The 24,846-nt window shown below is 36.3% G+C and overlaps 1 protein-coding gene across 4 annotated transcripts; it reads right to left on the reverse strand.

The window, feature by feature from the left end:
* Positions 1–342: 342 nt before the first annotated feature.
* Positions 343–23,966, reverse strand: LOC118276074 (glutamate receptor ionotropic, kainate 2). Of its 4 annotated transcripts, none has more exons than XM_035594218.2 (18): positions 23,630–23,966; positions 15,262–15,338; positions 14,504–14,659; positions 12,378–12,562; positions 10,155–10,312; positions 9,941–10,082; positions 9,692–9,859; positions 9,590–9,610; positions 9,233–9,385; positions 7,971–8,189; positions 7,304–7,554; positions 6,909–7,088; positions 5,662–5,799; positions 4,576–4,774; positions 3,619–3,850; positions 3,030–3,145; positions 2,184–2,339; positions 343–1,455 (listed from the first exon to the last, which is right to left on the reverse strand). In XM_035594218.2, the coding sequence occupies exons 2-18, from the start codon at positions 15,335–15,337 to the stop codon at positions 1,297–1,299; spliced, it is 2,709 nt and encodes a 902-aa protein (XP_035450111.1). In that variant the 5' UTR covers position 15,338; positions 23,630–23,966; the 3' UTR covers positions 343–1,296. The 4 variants fall into 4 exon arrangements, with proteins under 4 accessions (XP_035450111.1, XP_035450112.1, XP_050563154.1 ...); XM_035594219.2 differs by lacking the exon at positions 5,662–5,799 and adding an exon at positions 6,429–6,560; XM_050707197.1 differs by having other exon boundaries at positions 1,395–1,534.
* Between the last annotated feature and the right edge of the window lie 880 nt (positions 23,967–24,846).

Genomic DNA, 24,846 nt, shown 5'->3' on the forward strand with positions numbered 1-24,846 from the left:
ACTCGTTGTGAAGTTAATTGAACAGTACCTACACATTTTTAAAATACTTGTTTTTTATAAAATTTCAGGACAATAAAGACTTTTAATTATGCCTCTGCATACCTACATAATTACGAAGTCTAGGGAAAACACTGGAGCTATGGACTGCCTAGCGGGTTACCGGGGCTGTAGCTCAAAAAGCAGGAGTAGGAACGTGGTGATGTTTAGACAGTAAGAGTCTGACACTCCCTCTCGCCTCGCCCAAGGCGGAAGAAGTCATTGGATTATTTCTTTCCTTAAAAAAGGGATGAAAACAAACTTTAGCTGCTTAGTAAAACAGGACACAAAATAACAACAGATATGTTAATTAAACAATTTATTTATTTAAACTCGGCAATGTAAACTTACAAAATATAGTACAGACAGTGAACAGGATATTTGGCACATGTTGAGCCAACCGATCGTATCAGATACCATTTACAAGTATCAAACCTACACAGTACACAGTATCACATAGAGTATCATCCGACACCGAGTGATAATGCCCCGCATGTGATCGGTTCGTTAATTTTCATCGTTATTCCAATTTGCATCGTTATTCTAAGTTTACATGCATTAAATGTATAATTATTATCATTTAAATTTTCCACGGGAGTGAATTTGTGTTTCCCGTCGTCATACTCGTAGCAATAAACAAATTATGAGACTTACTTATCCGTTGTAAATTTTTCTAATTATTAAACCTACTTTGGCAGTACCACTGTATCGAATCGTATTTACAATTAATTTAACTGGAAATATTAACATTCTCTCATTCTATTTTAATGAAATGTCACTTTATTCTAATCGATTCAAAGATATAAAACATCGATATAAGATATCTACTGATTTTGTTACACATAATATCTCCAATCGATATCAAGTTAAACATGAATAATAAATTATTTTGACCAGACGTGCCGCTGTGTGTATATTAATTACACGCGTGAACAAGAATATTCCAAAATTTGGCACGTGTATCTTTGGCAAGAGGTTGTACTACAAACAATTATTTATTTTAAAAACAATATAAAAAAATTATAACATCGGTCGCTTAAGTTACAACAGTACTTAGCCTATACAAATTAGATATGAATTTATTTACAATAATATATCGTAAACATCTACGCATCGTGTTGAAACGAATCCAACTAGTTTGAACATTCACAGCGGGCTATGGGTTCAGTGGAGTCGTGTCGGGAGCAGCGAGGGTTTATTGGAGCGTCCGCCGCGCGGTGCCTACACGTCGCTGGGGGGCGAGGCGGCGGGCTCCGGCCGCTAGTGCAGCTGGCTCTTGGTACTGAACCCGTAGTGCAGGTAGGGCGAGCCCGCGCCGTCACGAGCGCCGCCCGGCCCGCCGCCGCCGCCGCCAGCGCCGCCGCCCGGGCACTTCAGCGCCGACCGCAGCTCCGACGCCATTTCCGAACATAGTGATGCCTGTACACGAAACATCTCCGTGAACCATGCCCACACATTCACTAACTTAATGTTTACCAGAAAAACATACCTCTTCCTTCTGTGAATTAGACAGCCGCAGTGAAAAAATAGAATATTTAATAAGTTATTGAGAAACAGGCATTATCACACATTCCATAGCACATTCCATACTTCATATTTTACTTTAAAACTCGAAATTACTTGAAATATAAGAGATGTTTATATCTTAAGTAATTAACAAACTTCAAGACTCCAATATTTGAACAAGGTGCCCGAGCTAAGAAAATAAATACAAGGTTATCCACACATTTTGCTCACTAATTACAGTCTGGCTAGCTTCTACTTAACTAATATAATAAAACTCAGAGAAAAATGTTACCTACGTTATTTTAAAAATAAACCTAGAACAAAATGAAAAACGTAATTAATCGGCGAAAATAAATAAAATAAATTAAAACGAACAACAATTTACGACGGTATTTTACATTTATCTGAAATTAAATTTAAAAATTGAATTATTGCTGAACGAGTGTTAATTAATGTCGTTGTTGACCGGAAAATTGTGAGCTGTTGGCAATTTTCCGGAGATGATAATAATATGCATGGTCGCGTGGAACATATGGCTTCCGATTGGATCAGCGTAAAGATAGCAAAAGCTCTTTGGATATTTTCATAAAAGTCTCAAGATTGGAAAGATATGTTAGTAAGTTATTAAGACAATTACTCACTCGTTCGTCAACGGCAACTTTACGCGACTTCCAGACGAATTCGCAGACGGCGATGACGCACGCAACGCCCATCCCACCCATTAGTACGACGAACACTCCGCCGACGTTTGCCAACCCTAGCTCGTTCGCTGTTGATGACGATTTCGAAGTCTCGTCCTGTGTTATCAAAAATGTGATACAACGTAAGAGGTATTACTAAGTTAGCGACCCTAATATCCTTAACGTATTACATTACAAAAATAAGGGTTAGGTATACGTCTGGAGGGACATTTTTTACCAGTATAACATTATTTTCCTTTAGATAGTTAAAAAAATAGTTTTGATCCGCGAATTCCCCACATGTCAGCTTTGTTTTATTTCGTAAGGATCGAATCGTTATTAAGTATACGTGACACATGTTTGCCCTTTTATATCCCCTAAAATATCACATAAATGTTTAGTGCAAACATGGGAAATATAAGGAAAATTATTCGAGTTAAGTATTTAGGTACATGCTGTTAAAGGTTTTAATGAAAATTCTTCCTTTGAGGCTACTTCCACTGTTTTCGATACGATGCCGCGATGCCTCGTTGAGGGAAACAAAAATAAGAGCTGCTTTAAAGTTATTTTAGCTCTTAATTTTGGTGAAATTTAATTTTAATAATTAACCTACGAGGTTATATCAGCTAAGGATTAGTGTTTTGGAAAAAATGTGCTTGCTGTAGAATTTTATTCAAATCCGACATTCGACTTTGTTTGCTTGAAAAGTAACTAGAATTGTGAATTGTCGTTTAACAGTTAAATACCGCGGAGCGCAACCCTACGACTATTGCGAGTAGCTAACGACGTCGTTTTCCCTTTACTTACCCTACAAGACCCTCCGCCACGTTTCTCTTTCCACCATTTTGTTTTCAGAATGTGCAATTTTCCTTCCTCCTGCAGTTTGAGAACAGCCCCGCTTATGGCCGTACGGTATGGCGAGTCTAAAACAATTCAAGTGTTCAAGTAATATGTACTTTAAAACCTATGTGTGAAAGTTGATTATAGCAGACCATTTTGAAGTAAGTTGTAAACTTTGTAACTATGTATTTATTAGAGTTGTTAGAGTCGTACAAAACGTTGGAAAAAAGTAAGCAGAAAATTGTTTTTGATAAAACAGAAAAACATTTCCAACTCTATATAAACTCTTTCGCACAAACCGACGAACGACGTTCATAAAAGTTATATTGGAAACTACATATTTTGCAGTTACAAAAACTTTTCTGATTATTTCAACCGTAAGCGTAAATATGAGCCATACTTAGTAAAGTTATGCCAGTTAGTACAAATTAATGAAATTATAACTTTTCTATTTACGTCACAGGAATTAATTGAGTTTCGTTATTTATGACCGAAGTCAAACTTTTCTATGAACAAAGTATTGTGTAACAAAAGATAATGGAGTAAGTTCACTTACTTGGTGGCATGGCGATTCCATAGCCCTTTGAGTCCAACATGCCTCCAACTTGCGTGAGGTCACAGTTCCTCTCTACAACGTACTCGATGGTAGTTGATTCCATGAGGTAAGCATACGCGCCCTTTCCTCGAACCACCCTCTCTTCTCCCTCCTTGTTACTGGTCGCAAATACTGACGGCCGAGCAGATTCCATGAAAGACCACATTCGTTGGTATGTTGAGAAGTTTGAGTCCTGTTTATTAGAATTCATATATTGTATTCACACAAAGCAAAACATATAACGAATTGTATAAAAATTCAATCTGTATTTTTTGAGAACGTAAATTGAGACGTTTATTCAAATCTTGAATCGCTACTGAGTTTGACGTCCTGTAGTAGGTATTCATAAAGTCAATATGTCAACTTTGTCAAATAAAACAAGGCGCACGAGAACACATCATAAATCCCAACAGAATTCAGAAACGTTTCATATTTATAAGGCACTTGTGCCGAGCCTAAATTCATAAAGTAAGAAAGAGTCTTTAATACGAAACATTTATTGTAAGCTACAAAAACGTCTTATTTTTACTGCCGAATAACCGTCACTTTATTTTGAAATACCTTTTCGACAAGTATCAGGTTTATTTCAAAACTGCGTCTCAATGAAAGGGAAAGTGTTTCTCGGTGTAAAATTGAGGTTTTCAAATACACCAAACGTAAATTAAGGAAATTAGAATCCGTTTCGTTAAGCTGTCACCACAGTCTGATAGAAATCGAGGAGGCTAATGAAGTGGCTTATATTTTGAAGAAATTGTCCCACTTAGTTGGTGAAATATAATTTCTATTTTATATTATATTGGTACCTACTTATAAAATAAAAAATGTATTTTGTAAGCTGTTGAATTACAAGGAGTATCTGTGCCAACATGCAACTAGGCGTTTTTAACATATTATTTTGGCAATTTGGCACCTACTCACCCTGAAAAATGCAGCAGTGGAGCCTCCCTTTAGCGCGCCGTACTTAATCTTGGTCTGTTTGGCGAGATCTTCAGCACTTTCAATTGGTGAGTCCATTCGCTCCACAGTGAGGAACGCGGCGAGGTTGGCGGTGTACGAGGATATCATGATCAGAGTGAAGAACCACCACATCCCCGCCACCATGCGGGTCGATACCGCTCTGGGGCAAAGAATAGTCATTAAAAATATCAGCAATACAACTAGCAACTACTGAGCTTGCTTAAATTGGCTAAAGTCCGCGCGCAATCAGAATATCGTAGAAAAGAAATATTTTATATCATTTCAGAGAACGGTTCATTATACTCGTATATTAATGCCGATATTAATGAAATTGCGTCGGCCTATTAGCGAATGTGGTACGTCGATAATTATTATGTGGGTCCTTCACTGAAACTGTGGTTATGAAATGATGTAATACAGTGCATGTTGGGTTTCAGTGCAGTTCCAATATTTGTTACTTTTTGTAACATTTATGTATAGGTGTACAAATTCTATATTATGTGTATTTCTAAATAAAACTGGACGTTCATTTCGCATTGACTTAATAGGATATTCCTAAAACAATGCGAGAGAAACATCCTAGTACAATAATTCTAACAAACTTTGATGCAGCAAGCTGTGGATACTGCACAAGCAAGTCTCGGGTGCGATATTAAAACGTTGTCGGTACTAGTTGTTTATTTAGCTACTAAATCAACTGCAAGTATTTAGCTAAGTACTGTGAAATGGAAACCAAGGCTAGTCGAAATAGCCGACACGTCTCTATTTAAATTGGATACTCTAGGCGACTACCGATGCTTGAAATTCACAAAGGGCTGTGGTCGCTTTGAAACTAATTAGTAAAAGGGAGGTCTTTATCCAAGTTCTGCGACTGAAGGCTACATTTCCGTTTTGTAACTAACGCGAGATAACTTTACGGGTCAATTTTACCCATTCTTATTGTATTAGAATGCCATAGGTCGGATTTAAATGATTCCATTAATTTATCGCGTCTTGTATATGAGGACTGTAGCGGAATTGTAGCCATCAGAGGCATGAGGGACTTACTTCGGCGCGATATCCGAACCTTGCTGCATCAAGGAGCCGATAGTGAACCACAGCGAGTTCAAGAGAGTGAACTGATTCTCCAGCACCGGCGGCTCGTCTAGGCAGTTCCTGGGGGAGTCCCACTCGTACGGGCTGAACCTGCGCCCAAATACTGCCCGTCAGTCACTTACTACGGATTGTGTCATCGCTAGCCAACTTACTATTAAGAAATGTTCAACATCCGGAAAAGTTTCACTGAACACAACGCTGCTCAACATTAATTTACTTTGAAAAAGTTTTTGTTTGTTTGATAAAATACGTTTCATGGAAAAACTCAAACGATCAACGCTTTATTATAAAAAAGCTTTGTGTGGATTTTAATTAATTACCTTGTGGTAACCGCAGTCATTCGAGTTTGGGTTGTCATGTGTATACAACCATGACGGTATACATTCCGTATGTAAATTGATTTTACCAGAGACAAAAAACGGTTTTATATTTCAGCGGAACGTTTCCGGAATAATTGAAATTCACTTGCGAGTAAGTTGGCGAATGATTGAACAACCCCTGTTTTATGTTCATCTTGTGGACTTCGCTGAGTTCACTATTTTATATCACCAGAAATGAAACGCGTGTTTAGAATGCGAACCAAATTTTATTAGTTGGCATAAGTATCCACTCCTTATAACGTTTAACGCGAAAACATGCTTAATTTCATTTCCGGTAAGGAACTGCTCGTTGGCAGTCTAATAAAAATTAATGTTAGGGGTCTTGCTAAATTATCTTACTTGGGCAAAAAATCACAACTTTGCTGCATAAGAGATCCGATGGCAAACCATAAACAGTTTGCTAGAGAGAAAATATTTTCCATTTTCTCACCATCAGGAGTGTGCGTTGGGTGCCATTCGTATGGAGTGAACCTAGTGAACAGATACATTTAGCAACCTAATTACATTCGGCACTTTTCCAATTGAAGCAGACGATGGTTCAACAGAGATATGACTCTACTCGAGTTGGCGCCATCTCCTTCGCTGTATGAACAGTATTGTATGTGCGATAAATGACCTGCACACAATTCTTTATCAAATTTAATATTGCTTTTAAGTCAAAAACATCAACCCAAAGCATTAGTATCGATTACGTAGAATTTTTAATACTTTAGTGCCATTACAAATAAAGAAAACTCAATTGCAATTTCTGAATCTGTACATACACACAATCGTTCTTAATGAAGCTACATGCTACACCGTGTGTCTACGTATACGCACCTTGCCAATATAAAGAGTAGAACGGATACGCCGAGATATGCGGTGGCCATATAAATCCACACGTCGAGGGAGAGCGGCGATAGGAACGAGAACAAGTTCGGCGGTTGCTTAATGGGCTTGCGGTAAAGCACGGAAATGCCGAGATTCATGAACGGCATTGTGAAGTCAACCACTTGCTCCCTGTACAAACGAAAATAATACAGCGAATGGTTTAAATACAATGCGCTTCAGAGCTACACAAAAGGATTTCGGCTGAATGGCTAGGGAACAAACAATATTATTCTGCCTTCCAAAATAGCTTCGTACGTAGGTATTTTTTGGGAATAGAACAATTACAGAGCCTAGTGGTGTTATTGAGGTAGATAAGAACATTACATTGATATAATCGTGTGTACCTGTCGTATGTAATGGTTAGATCAGCGATGGCGAGGTCGGCTCGCTGCTCCAACAATTCCCTTATCATGCCGTCCCACTCTTTGGTCTCACGGTTGTAGGACCCGTATCGACCGTCAGGCGCCAGCTTGAATGTATAATTGAAGCCCAGAATTTTAGATATCTCGTGAATTAGATCAATGGCGTAACCCTCGAACTGTGCGTTGCCCGTTAGCTTCTCGCTGGCCTCTCTCCTCATACAATATGGCGAGCTCTAGGGATTAACAGAACAGATTACATATGTAAATGTGTTAAAAAAGAATTACTACATGAGTAAACAGAGTTTACATACTCGGGGAATACACGTGAAATGAATACGTAAGTAGCGTACTTTTAGAAATGCTCGAGTGATTTTTTTATTTAAATACAGGTTTCTGTCTTCTGTGTTTCTGTTTAGAGCTTTGTATTGTATGTATCAAGGCATGAATACGGATATGTCTCATATGAATATTTTCTCTCAGGGAATATATTTTTACTGTGTGCCAGTCTACATAAATCCCCTTTTCGCTTCTCGAGCGAATACTCATACCTATACGCGATACGCTAATTTTGCTTTTGTGGGCCGCGGGAGGGCCGTAATACGTTTCCACTAGATTAATGCCTATATCTTGAATGTTATTTATTGCTTACCAGAATGGTTGTTACGATGAGCGTCTTGTTCTGCAGTATTTCCACTATCTGTTTTTGGTTTTCGCCGTAAGATCTCGTGTAATTCACACCTTCGGAAGAGTTCCAAGTTCCAGCCTTTTGCAGTCCGTCCCTCGTTAATTCAATTATATCTAGAGTGAAATCGCTTCTGAATCCTTGATGATCAAACTTTATCACTCCCGTTAAGCCTTTCATTTCGACCTGTTATTGAGTTAAGTATTGTGCAAGTTATTTTGTTTATCAAGTTCCGAGATGTATTTAAGTTATACGGACAAACTTTTGGGTCAAATGTCTATACGTTAAAGTTTTGGTAGAGTCGTTGTCCTCGTTTATGTGAAATTTGATTATTGTTAATGGAAAACTGATTCAATCACACACTAAATTGAAATCACATTTCTGTTGCGACTTCGTATCGTTTGTGAGAATGACAACTGTGGAGGTTACGTTTAATAACATTATTGATTTGATTATTGAATATTGTTCCAATCAATTTGATCTTCAATTATTACAATTGCTTGTGCTTTGAACATCAAAGGACATTATGAGAAGTATTTTCGAGCTCAATTAGAATACAAAGTCCTGATAAGAAGAACATTAGAGTAAAGTGTGCGTATAGCGATATCCCTAGAGATTGACATAAAAAGCGAAATCCTGGAGTGCTTAAGCTGAACATGGCTGTAGCAGTTAATCCGTCAAGTCTCACGTTCCAGCAGTTAATCCCACTATGTTGGTCGCAGCTTTGTTCAATGACCACTAAACCTCTCTTTTTATTACGAGACTTTAGTAGACTTTGAACGAAAACCTTAGCACATTTGTTCATGGATTTAAATGCAAAATCAACATTTTCGTGTAAGCTGGAGAAGGGACGGTAAAGATAATATTGCTTTAAAATATTTCGTGCAGTGAACTATACGCGTATATACTACGCATATATTAATTCTTTAGTCTTTGTATTATACCTATATAAAGGTTTTGTTATAACAAAGGGGGATCATGATACCGATTTCGTTAATATTTTTTTAAGATTTACATAACGCACCCAAGAGAATGATCAGTGTGTTACTCAGTTATGGTACTGAAATCACAATTTTAGTCGTTTTGAAATAAAGAGTTAGTATAAATCCAAACTAAACTATGGTTGGAATTTCGGAAACCAGGAGACCTAACAACATTTGTCCGATTAGGGAAATTAATTCAACATCTGATACAGTACTGTTTAAATTTTAAGCATGTCAGTAACTTACGATTTTCATATAATTGATGAGGCTGTACCCATGGGGCCACGTGTCTTCAGCTTCGCAGGAGAGAGGCCTCACGTCTATTTGTTGTGACGTATCAAGATCGTGCAGAGCCTTCGCGAACAGATGTACTGCATCGTACATTAGAGCCGTTTCCGTCTGCACACCAACAAATAATTAGGTACGGAGTAGACGAAGAATAAAGAAAATCGGTAGCAAACTTATGTAAACAAAGACCATAAGAATCAAGTTTCCACTAAAAGATCACAATTTATAATAATATAGAAAGCATTCCAGAAAGGTTGTGCTGTTATGTTTGACGTGTAGGCCTAAAATATGTGCATAATTTTAATGTTCTCTCACCTTTATAAAGGTCATGTTTTCCTGCAAACAAACAATTATTTTTAACACAACTCCATTGTTGTTCGTAGAAATATAATATAATTTTATTGTTGCCCTACATACCTTCGCCGTCGTATGTCCCAATTGGAGTTTACGTCCTTTTCGGGCTTCATCGTAAACCCAATCCCTTACGACTCTTTGGACATCAGCACGCTCAGGGTCAAGTAATCTTAAAGCTGTAATATTTGTGCCACCGTATTTGAATTCTTCTAAATCTACACTGTGAAGGTCCTGTTGAACATACAAAGTAGTCGATGTTCAAGAATATTCCATGTGCACTTTTATGTATGTAAATATTTTCTAAAAACATACCAGGGACGTTATTAAATAACTATGATAGTCTGACATCATTCCTATTTGCTGCGCTTGTTGAAGTACGTCTCGTATCCTCTCCGTGGCACAATCTAATACAATATGCGACTCTGCTGAATTCTTTATTTGCTTCAATAGTGGCCTGCAAAGGACATTGAGCTTTAGTACAGAGGACTAAGTATGAAAGTTGTGGGTGAATTCAGGCCGTACTTACCTGTAATCATGAGAATCTGGCAGTTGCCTCACAGCAACAGGCAGTTCCGATGGACCGTGCGCTTTGAGCAACTCTTGAAGACGAACTAAGCCGTCACTGTTCTCGTAAACTATTGTAAACGACCGCCATCCCCAAGCTCTCACTAAATCTACGTAAGCCTAAAAATAGTATCATTAGTTTTAGTCATTAATCAATTCGGAAAATTAGTATAACACCAAAAGCCATTATACAATTCAATTTCAATATCGCATTCATGATTTGTATTATGGTTGATAACAATTGGGTATTAAATTAAACCCAATGGCTCACTGCATTAATTACTTCTGATCCCACTCGATTCCGATTGCTATTTATGTAATTAGATTGAATCTTATGGGACAGTGAAATTTATTTGAAACGTTTCTTGATATTGTCTCCCTTTGAGTTCTTTCGCATTGTGTGTGTCCATGCTACATAAATGGGCGATCGACCTAATTGCGGATGTCCAATCTTCCGGGCGGGTGGACAATTTCATTTTTACCAACGACGGGGCCGCAGCCACATGTGCGTTTAATAGCCGTATCGTTTAAGTATTCAATTTTATGTTATCTGCTTCAGAAGGACGGAGACGAGATAAGCTTCAGACCTTTTAAACCTATTAATAAGTACTCTGAACCGTGTTTGGAAATTACCTATTAACAGTTTATCACGGTAATACCTTCTGAGGTCAGAGATAGGCGTGTGGTCACATATTCTAACAACAACTTACACCCAGTTTGTTTCAATCCCGCCTACAAAAGGCGTAAATTAATTAAAATCTACGGAATGAGAACAATGAAACATTTAAAAATGGTAACTTTAATATGCAGAAACTTTTGTAAAAAGTAAGTGGCGAGAAGCCTTTAAGATCTTAAGAACTGAGATTTCATTAATTTTTAATCTGATTTTAAACAATCTTGACCTTAGAATTTTTCGTTTTTTGTGTAACGGGAGCGACAATTGTGAAGGCGACGAGAAATATACGAAATACCAGACGATTTATTTATAAAGTTGACGGTACAATATTAAATAATAAATACAATTGAAGAATTGCGTATAACGTAGATGTTATAGCGATATTATTTAGTTCTTTATTGAGTAAATATTTATTTACTAGAATAAAGTAAATTCAGCTTTATACCAAGCAACAAAACAATTTTTTTTGTTACGTAATCTGTGTTCCCTAACTCTAAAAATTACATTACCGGTTGCGTTTGTTTCGTAATAATATAAAGCTAAACGTCTTTCGTGGAAGACATTTCGACAATTATATTTGTAGTTTATTGGTATCGTAAACACAAACGTCTCTTAGGGAAGTATTGTGGTTCAAGGAGCACTAGGAAAACACTTTCAGTGTGCTCTCCGCGATAGGGTCGACTAAGTCTCGCATACCGACGGCCGACGCCACTTTCCGCAATTAAGATAATTAATTAACAAAGTTTTCTGTGACAGTTTCTAAGCTCTACGAAGAAGACGTCTCCGTTACTTGGCGAGCGGTCAATGTTTACCTAAAATATTGCTTTATTACTCTCGATTCTATATTTAGCTACATTTTCGTCCTATGAAAATTACGTTACGTTTTATTTGGGTGACAAAAAATAAATAAACTCGTTTTATATTTTTCTCGCATAGATTCTCATTAGTAGGAGGATCTCAAAGATACCTATCTACCTAATTAGTTTACAACCCACAAATTCCCAATATAGATACCTCAATCCGATAATTATCTGGCTAATAACCAAATTAAGCCCATTCGTGTATATGAGTTCTAATGTGTGTATTATGTATTAACTAGTAATTTACGGGTAGGATAATTACCCTCGCAAACACTGTTTATATTTACACAAGTGTCCGCAGTACAGTAAGTATACAAAACTAAGCACTTGGGAGAAATCAAGACATACACATTTGAGAAGTTCATGAATATTGTGTTTAATTTTAAGGTTCATTAATCGGTCTATTATAATTATGTAACTTTAGGATTAGGAACGTACTTAGAACGAATATTGTTTAGTGAAGTCTTACTTAACCCAGTCCATAGTTAATGTTTTCGATACTAAGGAATAGTTTAAGTAATTATTAAATGTCTCTGAATAAGGCAGTAAATGTATAAATTTTTAAAACAAAATGTATCTAGTTCTTATAACACAGCTGGTGAAAACCAATGTCTTCAGGGATAACAATAATGTGAAAATGGAAACTCACTCGACTCAGTGCAGCTGGGTGTGGATAAAGGTTGACCAAGCAGGATTCTCTTCTGGTGCGGTAATCCCACCTGGTCTCCAGATGTGGTAGTTCCATAGTGTCACATATTGACTGGACGTGGGCGGCAGCTGGCGCAGACTGGGGCCCAAAGATGGCCGCCACGCCACTTCGTAGCAGGTGACACACTACGAACAAAATGTCACACGTGCATTTTATGTGAAGAATTTTCTCTTTGTTTTGTTACAAATACCACAGATGCTGGCGTGTTGTCTTTCTGGAGCATTTATTTAAAAAGATATACGTAAATACATTATTTATTGACGGACAATATTTTGGTAAGATTTGGCATCTGGATATAAGACTTTAGTAGGTAGAGCTTATTCAGCTCTATATCCTTAACCAATGAATACGTTATTGAGGCTCTTAATCTTAATAAACCAGCATTCACTGGAATTCTACACACATTTTCATTAAATCAACTGTCAATGACACCTACACAGACATGTGACAAAATTATCATATTGTACGTGTTTCCTTCGGGTAAATATAGGTGTAACTTTATAATGATGTCTCAGGCGTACTATAAATAGTATTTAATTTACGTAGATCAATCAAATAACAACATAGAACATGGATTTCATTACGAATATTGTATCCTTTGAAACTATATAATTAATAGTAGTTTAATATTTATAGGACTGAAAAAAAGGTAATATTGCTGAATAAATTGCAAACGTGTCGTTAAATCAAGCCAACTTCAATTACTAGCACGTCAAACAATTGCCGTAGTAACTTTTGATTGATAAACTTTAGACCTTAATAAAATATTGTAATATGAATGTAATCTCCCTCAGTAACTACAAGACGAACAAAAGAGCCTGAAATTAACAATACGAAACATGTTAGAAAATACTTGTACACGCAATAAAAGAAAAGCATCACGTCCGTACGGTCACGTTGTCATAGCCCCGCGCCGTACGTGACCATTGGCCGAAAACTATTACGTCACACGTCCCGTCCAGGGCTGATTGTATCCGTGCCGGATCGGACAACTGGACCCTGTTCACACGGTTATGTAAAACGGGTAACCAGACCGAGGACATTACTTCTCACCTAACTTTATTATACCGCGTAATATAAAAGATAGATTTACGTGATATTTCATAAGATTGATTGCAAATGGCTTTTCTGACGTTAGGCTCTAAGTTATAGCCTTTTCATTGTGTTCCTTCACTCTATTTATTCGACCTAAGGTTATTTTTAGGTTTCATCGTTATTTCATTTCATATTTCTCTCTCTTTGAAGAAGTTGTAACGAGAAATATGTATTCAATAAAATGTCTACTATACTCGTATAACTCATATCTTTTCTATATCTTCAAATTCCAAAAAATACTAGATATATTATAATAGATCAGCTTTTGTAAATAGTTATACGTTATCCTTATGTTATATCTTTTTACAATTGAATCGGAATACAAAAAGCTACGTTAAAATGTATGTCCAGCTATAACCGCGAGTCACAAAGTGTTTGGTCAGTTTCTTCCGTCGTCTGTCAAGTGTTATACAGACGAACATCCATCTATCTTCATTAAATAAAGGGTGAGAGGGACATAAAGAAACGTCGGGTGATATATTATGGCGGGAAGATTATGGCTTTCAAGTGACGGAGACGGTGACAGGGCGATAACGTTCGCGCGTTAGTGGCACCCTACTTCGAAATTTGCTTTCCTAACTACGGCCCACCAAGATTTGGTGAAACTTACCGATATGAAGTTTGGAGTTCGAAATCACGTGGGAGTTATGGGAGCAATTTTATTAAAATGAGTTAAAGTAAATTATATCGATCGGATAAATTTAAGACGTGGCTTTTTGTTAGCGTATTAGATGAAATATTTAGGATCAAAGTCACGTTTTTATTTGATAGGCGACTATTACTAAATCTTACGTAAACTGGCTTTAAGCCTATAAAGCTTACGAAGGAAATGTAGCAGGTGTCGGTGACATTAACCTGAGGCAATAAAGAATGAAATAAAAAGATAATTTTATCTTTTTTGTTGTTTTTACCCTTTATCTTTTTATGGGATTATCTCATATCCCAATTAATAATGTATGAAGCGTACGTACCTCGTTTGGAAGCGTGGAAGCTGTCTTGTGGCGAGATGGTCTCTACTTGCGCCAGTAGCTTGGCTCTGGGCAGCACTGCCCTGTCCGCATTCACTCGCTCCACTGCGTACCGAAACGCAACCTCCTGCTTGTCATCTTCCGGGTGGAAAAGTCCACCTTTGATTAAAAAAAAAGATTTTATTCACCAAAATTGATAATGTTGATGCGAAGATAATTAAGTTTTAGAAAATGATTGAAATGTACTGTGAATGATAAGAATGAACATTTATTGTACGTCTCAATGTTTTAACTCGAATATAAAGCGTATATTTCGTATGCTAGTTTTATAAAAAGGCAGACAAACATTCTAGACAGGATGAGATCACAACATGTTTTTAGATATATCGGAACTGGTAAGGAAAATATCCTTTTCTGCGCCTTCACGGATTTCCATCATTGAGGCTGTAAATATCGGATATAACTTTTGAAGACTTACATTTCCTTGTGATTTGACAAAGAACTTTTATATACAATTGTCTGGACCGGATCACAATAAACCATATCATGGAAAACTAGACAGTAAACGGTCTATTGATAACAAAATATTTAGACATTAATAATAATTAACACAAGATCCAATTATACTCATACCATCACTTTAAAGCAGTATTAATATAAATTTTTGCAATACACTCGCAATTAAACATAAATCAACGTTAAATTCAGGTTTCGCTGTAATTATTTCATGATTATAATTGAGTTGGTAATTTAATCCTTACCTATTCGGATGGTGTCGGGCAGGGCGGATAGATGGCCGAAGAATAAAATAAGGAATATTGCGTTCGCCCCTCTCATTCTGTAACAAAGAGTAATGACGTCATTTTTATATACTAAGAGGTGAGATGGATGTATAACAAACATATATTAATAGTCAAAATCACACTTCGAAACTTTCATTAGGTACCTGATTTCTGATTTTTGAATAATTCTATCGCTGATTAGAAAAATAATGTTGACATTTTTCCCAGTATTTTTTAGTAGACTAGTTTAAATAGGTGTGAATTCCGAAAAATAGGGTTCCGTGTTCAATACGTCAATACGTCGTGTTCAAAAGCCGGCAATGTATTCATATATTTTCTCAGTAGCAGGTAGTAGGTACAGAGTTAAAGCAAAAATTTTTAAACAGAGAGGAGTGGAAGGAAGGTAGGGTGGCCTTTGCCCTGCAGTGGGACGATCATGGCTGAAATCTAAATCTAAATCTAGCTACAGAGTTTGACATCCTTAACATATCTGTACCCTTAGTACGAGTTTGCTTTTTTTACGTTACGTTTAACGAAATCAAAACTGAACGCGCTCTCGTTTCGATTTCGTTAAACGTATGGCCCTCAGATCACTTGTCACACGGCGTATGAGGAAAATGAAGACATCGGAAATGAGACCAGGAAAAATATTGCACAAATTAATTTAAAACCACTTCGACGGTTAAAAGGAAATAGGGTATAAGCGACATTTTAGTCAAAAATGAGTTTATTATGCTCACCTACGTAAATTTTTCCGTTCTTTGGAATGCGTTTACTCTCATGGCTCTACGATGACATTTTTGGCTTTTATACCCTAGCAAAAAAAAAAAAACATTTTCCTAGTATTCTTTCGACGACGGACGGAGTTTAAACGGCTCTCCTGAACATTTCATTTTTTTGTCGCTTATACCCTATTTCCTTTTAACCGTCGACTTCTATCCTTTTTTACACGAATTTCGTTGAAACAATAACCAATTCTACACCGTAAAGGATTAAAAAAACACGATTGAATGTAATCGTCCACACAAAAATAATGCTTTTATTGCGCACATGTTGTATATTATTTACATGTATATTTCGGTGATATTTTTTTTAAAAATGTTAAAAAACTTTTCTGCCTAAAATCTAAATGAGTAGCTACTTACACAATATCAAAATGATACCTATTCACAAACAAACATTTAGATACAAAATGAAAATATTATAATTGCAAATTATAGCACTTAAAATGATCGTCGCGTTGTTTGTATAAAATATTTACTTTACGTAAATGTCAACAAACTGATATCCACTTTTCAATTAGCAATTATTTTGGCCATTGTCAGTCCCAGCGAGACCGGGGGCCTATTGTTAGTTAGTTTACATAACGCTACGTACCCAAATAAATATAGAAAACAGTTGCCTGTCACGTAAATAGCCCATACAAAAAAGGTTTCACGACAGTTTACGAAATGTACCTCATTATCTAGCGTATAAAATAAAAGCTAAATAAATTATTTGTGCTAAAACTCTCTTCATCACTTGTTGGTTATACCTACATCTACGACGTACATATACAAGCTGTTTACTTATTAAATGATAGAAGTTAAAATAAGTAGGTAATTCTACGAACCATTACTAGTATTCTGTGTCATTACGCCTGCTATTTCTCTAAAGAGAAGCAATGAATTTACTTATGGTATATCCACTTGTCCCAAGTTGCTTTATAACAAGTGTTATATAACAGGGTAAACGTATTGCCAATTACAGAAGAAAATCCCGAAAAACCTCACAGTAAAATATTGTGAGATAAAAGAATCGAGAATGATGAAATAAAGTTTCCATGGCTAAAACACCGTAAAACAATCGACTTCTCCTACTCCTACAGGTTGATTGAAAGAGGTGTCTTCAGTAAATCTACTTCCATCAATCCTCTGTAAATGGCGAAACCATCGTAGCATTCGTTCTTCTCAATCTTTTTCATTATATCTTCTTTCTGCCTATATCTCTGCTTAATCACGCATGTTTTTACTCTATCAATATTTGCTCTACTACATGCTTTATCTGACCAACAAACAAATTAATATATAAACAAATGTTAGACAATCTTATTATATAATACTAGCTTCTGCCCACGTTTTCGTGAGATAAAAAGCCTTGGCGTTTGTGTTGTTCTTTTAATTTCATCCCGATCCCTTCAGCCGTTTTGACGTAATTGAGTAACAAACGTGTATGTTTGTTATTCAATCTCACAAACTTTAACATTTATAATATTAATCTTCTTTCTGTGATTAACATTTTAATCAACAGTTCCTATGGTTAGGGTAATTATTATTACTTACATCATTTTCAGTATAGTATAGTATTTTATTTTAATCGTTGAAATAATAAACTTGATCTAACTAAAAACTTTCGATATGCAAGCAATATTCACCAACACGAAGAGTAGTTTAACCTAAATAGACATCGAAATTCGTTATCTAGAACTTTTAAATTGGCATCCGTCTGTCTGTTACTAAAATATGCAAGCCTTAAAACGTCTCTGTCCTATATACAAAGGTCACAGCACTTAGTGGAGTTATTACAAGATAAGTGGAGTCTCGTCTAGAATGCTAGTCAAATTGTTAATGTAGTTTACTTGATACACTTCGCAGCTAAACTAACCGTTACAACATAACAGGTATTTTAACACACTGTTATTCCTATTACGTATAGTTCTAGTAGGTACACTTACTTCATAGAAAGCAGATTGGATTTGCAAAGTATATCGTTTTCAGAGAAGTAGAGTTCAAAGAATGTTTGTTATAACTTTCCTGAGACATATTAAATTAATTTTTCGGCTTACTGAGTAGTGGTGGTAGAGTTAGATGAGTAGCATTCCGTGACACACAACGTGACGACTGTCGAATATGAGCCTCTAGCATGGCTTGAAACTAGTCGAGTTCCTCGTCAAATAAATACGTGAGTTAGCCGAAAAACATAATAATTAATCATCTAATATAAAACAAGTTGTCGCATTCACATATTTAAGGCCTTGTTTCATGCAGTCTGTAAGAACACATTAGAAGTAAAGTACGGTACTCAAATATGGTGTGTCATAGATAAAAAGAATGCTATACGTATCAGTAACATTGGAAATTGAACAATATTGTGTAGCAGCAATTTAGAACACAATTTTTCTTGTGTTCTAGATTTACCTTAAGTAAGGTAGAGTTAAGTAAGGTACAAACGATTACTAAAAATGGGTTCCCACACAGCTGAAGGCTCCTACATAATGTTCGCGCAACAACATATTCCTGGTTCTAGACTCACAAGAGTACATTTAGACACTAAGGCAGACTGTCTAACTACTGATTGACGTATCTACATTTAATGAATGTTGTGTGAGGTAACAAATATCTAAGAAAATACCCTTCTATCTTATACGGCATCTACACATACGCTGACAATAGCAGTCGTATCTAACTATTTTTAGCTGACGTAAAGCTTACTAAAGTCGGTAAATGAGTGGCCATTCTCATCATTCTGAAATTCCTTCGTGCCTAGAAGAATAGCTCGAAACTCGTCGGTTTCGGTTATCAAATAAACATTTACGACAGTCATTAAGGTTGGGTAGAAGCCTAAAAGTGAGACAACGGGTATAACCAAGATCAAGATTAGTTGCTCCAAATAAAACCAAAATAGTTTCGCCTCAAACTTGTTTTGGGTATATTGCTGAACTTACTCGGTTGAGGAAAGGCTAGATCAATATTTACTTTGATGGTATGCAAATAATTATTTTTGTTAATATTATATTAGAGAGATCGCAGATAATTTGAAGTTATTTCAGATATCGAATACCTTTCACCTTTACTGAAATTTAATGAAACTTCATTACCATTATTTACTCTTAACGAAACGATGTTTAATATTAAGTATTATAATAATCTCTCTCTGTCTCTCATCTAAATATTTATAAAATAAAAAATAAACTATTTGATCTAAAATATTCAGCTCACAAAATACGAAAATTCGTAGAAAGCATTTTCCAATTCAGACTTTTACTTTTTTTGTGCTTTGAAAGCGTGTCTGGCCATTTAAAAAAACGGTAGCTATTCGCGGAATTTTTGTAGATTGATGAATTTAGCACTGGATTGCTCGATGATATACTGCCGTTCAGTTAACACACACACTACTCTATTGAGTGTTTATTTCTTGCTTCAAACAAACACGAATATTTTCTATAGAATTCCAGTTTTTTTCAGACGAAATATTTCTATTATTATTGAAGAGGACTGCCTCGTTGGTCGAGTGGTCGTGTTGCCTGCCGTACAATGGGTCTAGGGTTCGATTCCCAGGTCGGACAAAGTATTACTGGGATTTTTTTCGGTTTTTCGAAGAATTCTCAGTGGTAGCACGGAGCCTGGAATTGTGCCCAGTATATGGCAATAGGCTCACCCCTATTACATGGGACTTATAACACAAATGGTGAAAAGTGGGTGTATGTTGTATAACGGTATTACGTGCCGTATTGTGCACCTCTGCCTACCCCTTCGGAGATAAAAGGCGTGATGTTGCGTTATTACTGAAGAGGTTAATACCCAAAGGTCCTCAATTTTAACTCATTTACATGTACCAACAATTTGACGTCACGAACCCTGAGCATTGTTAAGCTTCATATCTAATGCGCTATGAAACGAGGCATATAAGAGCTCATTGCGGAGGCTATGAAATCATAATAGCTGAGGAGTTATCCTTTTTGTTGTTACGCAAATTAACACTAGACCAAGAGTTGCTACATATCTGAGGGATCTGGGCGTTAAACATTGTGTAATTCCCTTATATCTTTAGGTTATAAAGATGTAAAAGCCATATTCACAAAGTATTATTAAGAACACAGCGATGTTTATGATGCCTTTATTTTATTTATTAATACTTTATTGTACACCATATAAACACATTATTATTTATTTGCCAGTTAAGAAAGTACTCAAATATAAATAGGTCTTTTCTAGGGTACTGTCTTCCGGAGCTGCGGACTACCTAGCGGTTTTACCGGGGCTCCGGTTCAAAAAGCAGGAGTAGGAACGGGGTGGTTTTTAGTCAGTAAGAGTCTGACACCCCCTTTCGCCTCGCACAATGCGAGAGAAGTCATAGGATGATTTTCCTCCCTCAAAAAAAAAGAGTACTGTCTTATACGGTCGATACGGCTAGTCGTATCAACAAAAGCAAACTTTACGCGTTTTTCTGAATAGGTGTAATATTTTGTTTATAGCTGTGTTATTTTTGTTTGACTTCCAGACGAGATACCATTACTTACTGCTAAAGGAAATTATTCTAATAAGTATCATTGTATTCCTAATGAAATCTTCAAAACTTGACAGTTAATTTAATTTGCTAAAATAATTAGGATTTCTAGGAAGCATTGGTATAAATTACTACGTCACGAGAGTTAAAACAGATACAAGTAATTTACCGAAATTTAAGAGGCGATTTAAATAATTGACTGGATCTTTGCATTGTAATAAAATAAATGGGCTTAGCATTTACTTTTATTCCCAGAAGGAGTGGTTACGTTCATTATACAGGGTAATACTGAGCCTATATAGGTATATCATTACCAAGAATTTCGAATTGATAGCTCTGTCACCACTTGTCTAGAATACCGACTTTTGTATCGTGACACCTCGAACTTTTGAAGGGGAAATTGAAGGGCTTTACCCAAACTCAATGCGGACATTTCACATTCAATAATAAATTAACTACTGAAATGTTAAAACTCATAATGTGTTTTAATCAGTAGACAGAGTAAGTCTTGAAAAAAGTGACGATTGGAGAACAACTGGCGAAATTCTTGTGCTATGGATGAGTGCTATGGGTGCGTGCTATGGATGATTTCCCTACTTTTGATACATCGCATACTTGCAGCAACTTTCTCGCACAGCTAATATGCGCCGGCGCATCTTCATAGCACATCTAACTCGCATAACTATGCAAATAGCTTAGTATCGGTGAAAACGGTCACATAGTTTCACAGCTTAGCTATTACATCTTCATAGCATAGCTACATAGCACATCTCTGATGGAAAAGCACCCTAATTGTTTTTATTTTGAGCTGCGGACTACCTAGCGGGTTTACCGAGGCTCCGGCTCGAAAGGCAGAAGTAGGTGTTAGGTAGGTAAAACGGGGTGGTTTTTAGTCAGTAAGAGTCTGACACTACCTCTCGCCTCACCCAAGGCGAGAGACGTAATTGGATGATTTCCCCCCCATAAAAAATAGTTTTTGTTTAGTCCAACAAGACAAATGCCACAAATACCACTGAGGACTACACGTCTTCATGACAACTGTGACAAGTGACAAACAAAATTGTGTGGCGGTTTGTTATCGGTCGATTACATCTATGTAGTAAATATATGAGGGTTAACGATTACATTAGCAGCCTCCGTAACCCTGTCAGACTATTTTACAAATGTGCGGATATGTTCTCTGGGTCTAAAATTGTGTGACATTTGTATTAAACGTTATGGTCTATTATTATTAGGTCATTTTAAAGTCCTAGTCCACTATATTAACGTCATGGACTTTTCAAAAGGCTTTGTTATAGTAATATTAAGTGTGGGAGAGCCATGCTTCGGCACGAATGGACGTATCCACGGTCTCATAGAAAACCGACGTGAAACAACGCTTGCGTTGTGTGAATGAGGTTACCGGAGACCCAATTACTAGTATATAAATTACTCCCTTTCCGATCTTCCCAATCCCCGATTCCCCAACAATCCTTTAAATTCCTAACCCCCAAAAGGCCGGCAACGCACTTGTAACGCCTTTGGTATTTTAGGTGTCCATGGGTAGCGGCGATTGCTTACCATTAGGTGATCCGTCAGCTCGTTTACCGGCTTATACCATAAAAAAATAATGAGCACTTGATTGTAATAATAATGATACATCCCAATTCGTTGGTTTTCTGAAGCCCTCTCCGACAGTTTCTGAATGAGAGACAAATTGAACACTCCTTATATAATAATAGTTGGACGCCTTAATCAGCTTAGTAGTTCTAGGAAGGGTCTCATCTTATATAGTTTTTTGATAAGTACACACAAACAAAAAAAGAAATTGTTATTATGATTCTTTATTGTTTATGTTTCCTCTTGTATTTCAACCTGTATTCTTGTAAAGGTTGATTGATTACGTCACAATGGACAATACTATCCCAATATATATTATGTATAATCCCAATCAATCTTGAGTTTACTTCTGCGGTACTTCAATGATTCCAATCATTTCTTCTTATTTAATTTACCCAGGAACTTAACTGGGTAGTCGTCGTCACATTCATGTTTTCAACCTATACCTGCATCTTTCTACCTTCGTTACAGCACAAAGATAACAGTAGAAATGTATAGTATGCTAATCTGTTCCCTTGCAGATCATTAAACTGACCTCATTATTAAATTATATGCAAGGGGGGAGCGGTAGTATTTACTTTTTCAGGTAGAAAGCCCACAAGGAAAATTCAAATGGGTACAAAACAAGCCACGTTGAAATTATAATAGATTCAGATTATTATCTTGTGAAGAACTAGCTGTTGTCTGAGGCCTTATTCTCGGTTAAATTTGTATTCTTAAATCTCCTCATTATTCTCCGTTTTCACCTGGTCTGCGTTACAGTGATAAAAAGTAGGTAACCGATGAATTATTGCCGACTGTCTGTCTGATCTTGGTGCATAATTTCATTTAAATCCTTTTAGTAGTTTTTGATTGACAGAGTAACAAATATACAAACAAATACACATACATACATTCACACAATTGTATGTGTGGGAGTATTATAGATGTAGATAAATCCTAAAATGATGTTTATATTTCTCCGTTAGGCTTTATGAATGAAATGTTAAATGAGACAAAGAAAATTCACAAACCGAAAGCGTTTGAATTCTTTTTTGTCTTGTTACGACATGATTTGCTAACGCCAGACGTCAGGCTTGTCACATTTTGACACGAAGACAGGTTTCTTGCTATTTATATGATTAAACATGTTCATGTATGTATCTGACACTCACGTCACTTTCATGCAAGAAATAAACAACTTATTTCATGATAGATTTCGGTAGGCACATTCTACACAAAGGAAATTCATTCTTAAGTAATCAGACTCGTCTTATTTACGAAAAAAAGAAAGCATTCTTTGTTTTTGTGTCATATATAAAACCCATATAAGAATGAACATCGTTATTTTTTTACCAAATAAATATTTTAATTCCTTAAAATTACCATAACAATTTGGTTCGATCAAAAATAATGCAATATGTCGAATGTTATTAGCAATTCAGAATGATTCTTTACCATCGTATTATTGTTTTACTAATAAGAATATAAGTATGACACTTACCTGTAAAACTACTTAATGTCACTCACAAAACGCTACACCTGTTATGTACACATCGTCACCAATTAATTTACTACTACACGAATACACACCAACCATTCACTAACACCAATCACAGATCAAAATTTTACATTGTAATTGGCGCTGCAGTACGTTAAGTGGTAACTGTCAATTGTTTCGTTTTGAGCATAGGATTCGTTTGGCACGTTATTCTTCTTGATTAATCGGATAGGTATCGATTTGTATTCGAGAGAGGAATCGAGTTATGTGTGTAATTAGGCCGATAGAGCGTGCGGCGTCCGCCCGCGCCCGTGGCGTCGTCGAGCTGACGGCTGCGGGCAGGAACGCAGAAGCCTTAACGCGCCTGCGTGCCGACACCCTGCTGCTAGTCGCGCATCCACTTAGATTGTTTACTAAATATTTTTAATTTATCATATTTTATAAATGTTGTTGCATTATTTTAGCTCATAATTTTATTAATTTGTTTTTGACTCTTGCCCAACGGCGTGCTTTTTAAATGATTAAGTACTTAATTAACATTTACGAAAATAAGAAAAAAAAAAAATATTATGAGTTTGTAGATAGTGTTAGCCTAAAAATGATAAATATTCAATAGTTATAGTGAATATTTTTTATGTCCATAGACATATGTACAAATGCATATCCACTAATGTCTAATGTAAACACAAATCTTTCTTCTAATATTTGATAAATCACAAACAAAATAGTGAAACAAAATCTCCACCAGGAAAATCAGCATTTAAAATGGAAAGATTGAAACAAACATTAGCTGGAAGCTCTGGTCGGAGTCCGTCTGTCTCGCACGCATCTCCCCATCGTCTGTTGAGCTTGCGTCGAGTCGAGGATTCGCATCGTCAACGCAAATTGTCTTTTCATTATTCACACCGCGATTATTTCGCCCTTTGACAGTAGACAATATAAGTTTGTGCACACAAGAATGAATGGGGTGAATCCACTATAGGTACTGAGACCTTAAACTGAATCAAGAAAATAATATAATTTCAGAATCATACTTATTGGTTTTGAGGCCATAAAGATGGTTTAGCGATTCGTGGTTGTGGGAGAATCCCTGGTTTGAGTTCTGCCTCTTCTGGTTGTGGGTTTAGGGGATACCATATTTCCCTTTAAATTGAGCTCTTAAATTGCAACCATCGAGAGGTGCCCCATTTGCGTTCTCTAAATTTTCGGTGATCTAACTA

Source organism: Spodoptera frugiperda, chromosome 31 (genome assembly GCF_023101765.2).
Source record: "Spodoptera frugiperda isolate SF20-4 chromosome 31, AGI-APGP_CSIRO_Sfru_2.0, whole genome shotgun sequence".
Classification (NCBI taxonomy): Eukaryota; Metazoa; Arthropoda; class Insecta; order Lepidoptera; family Noctuidae; genus Spodoptera; species Spodoptera frugiperda.

Excerpts from the sequence above, each read along its gene's own strand:
- LOC118276074 (XM_035594218.2), bottom strand. The coding sequence starts at position 15,337 with ATGAGAGGGGCGAACGCAATATTCCTTATTTTATTCTTCGGCCATCTA. Across the intron at positions 9,611-9,691 it reads TGGGACATACGACGGCGAAG|GAAAACATGACCTTTATAAA; the intron begins GTATGTAGGGCA and ends GTTTGTTTGCAG. Across the intron at positions 4,775-5,661 it reads GGTTCGGATATCGCGCCGAA|AGCGGTATCGACCCGCATGG; the intron begins GTAAGTCCCTCA and ends TCTTTGCCCCAG.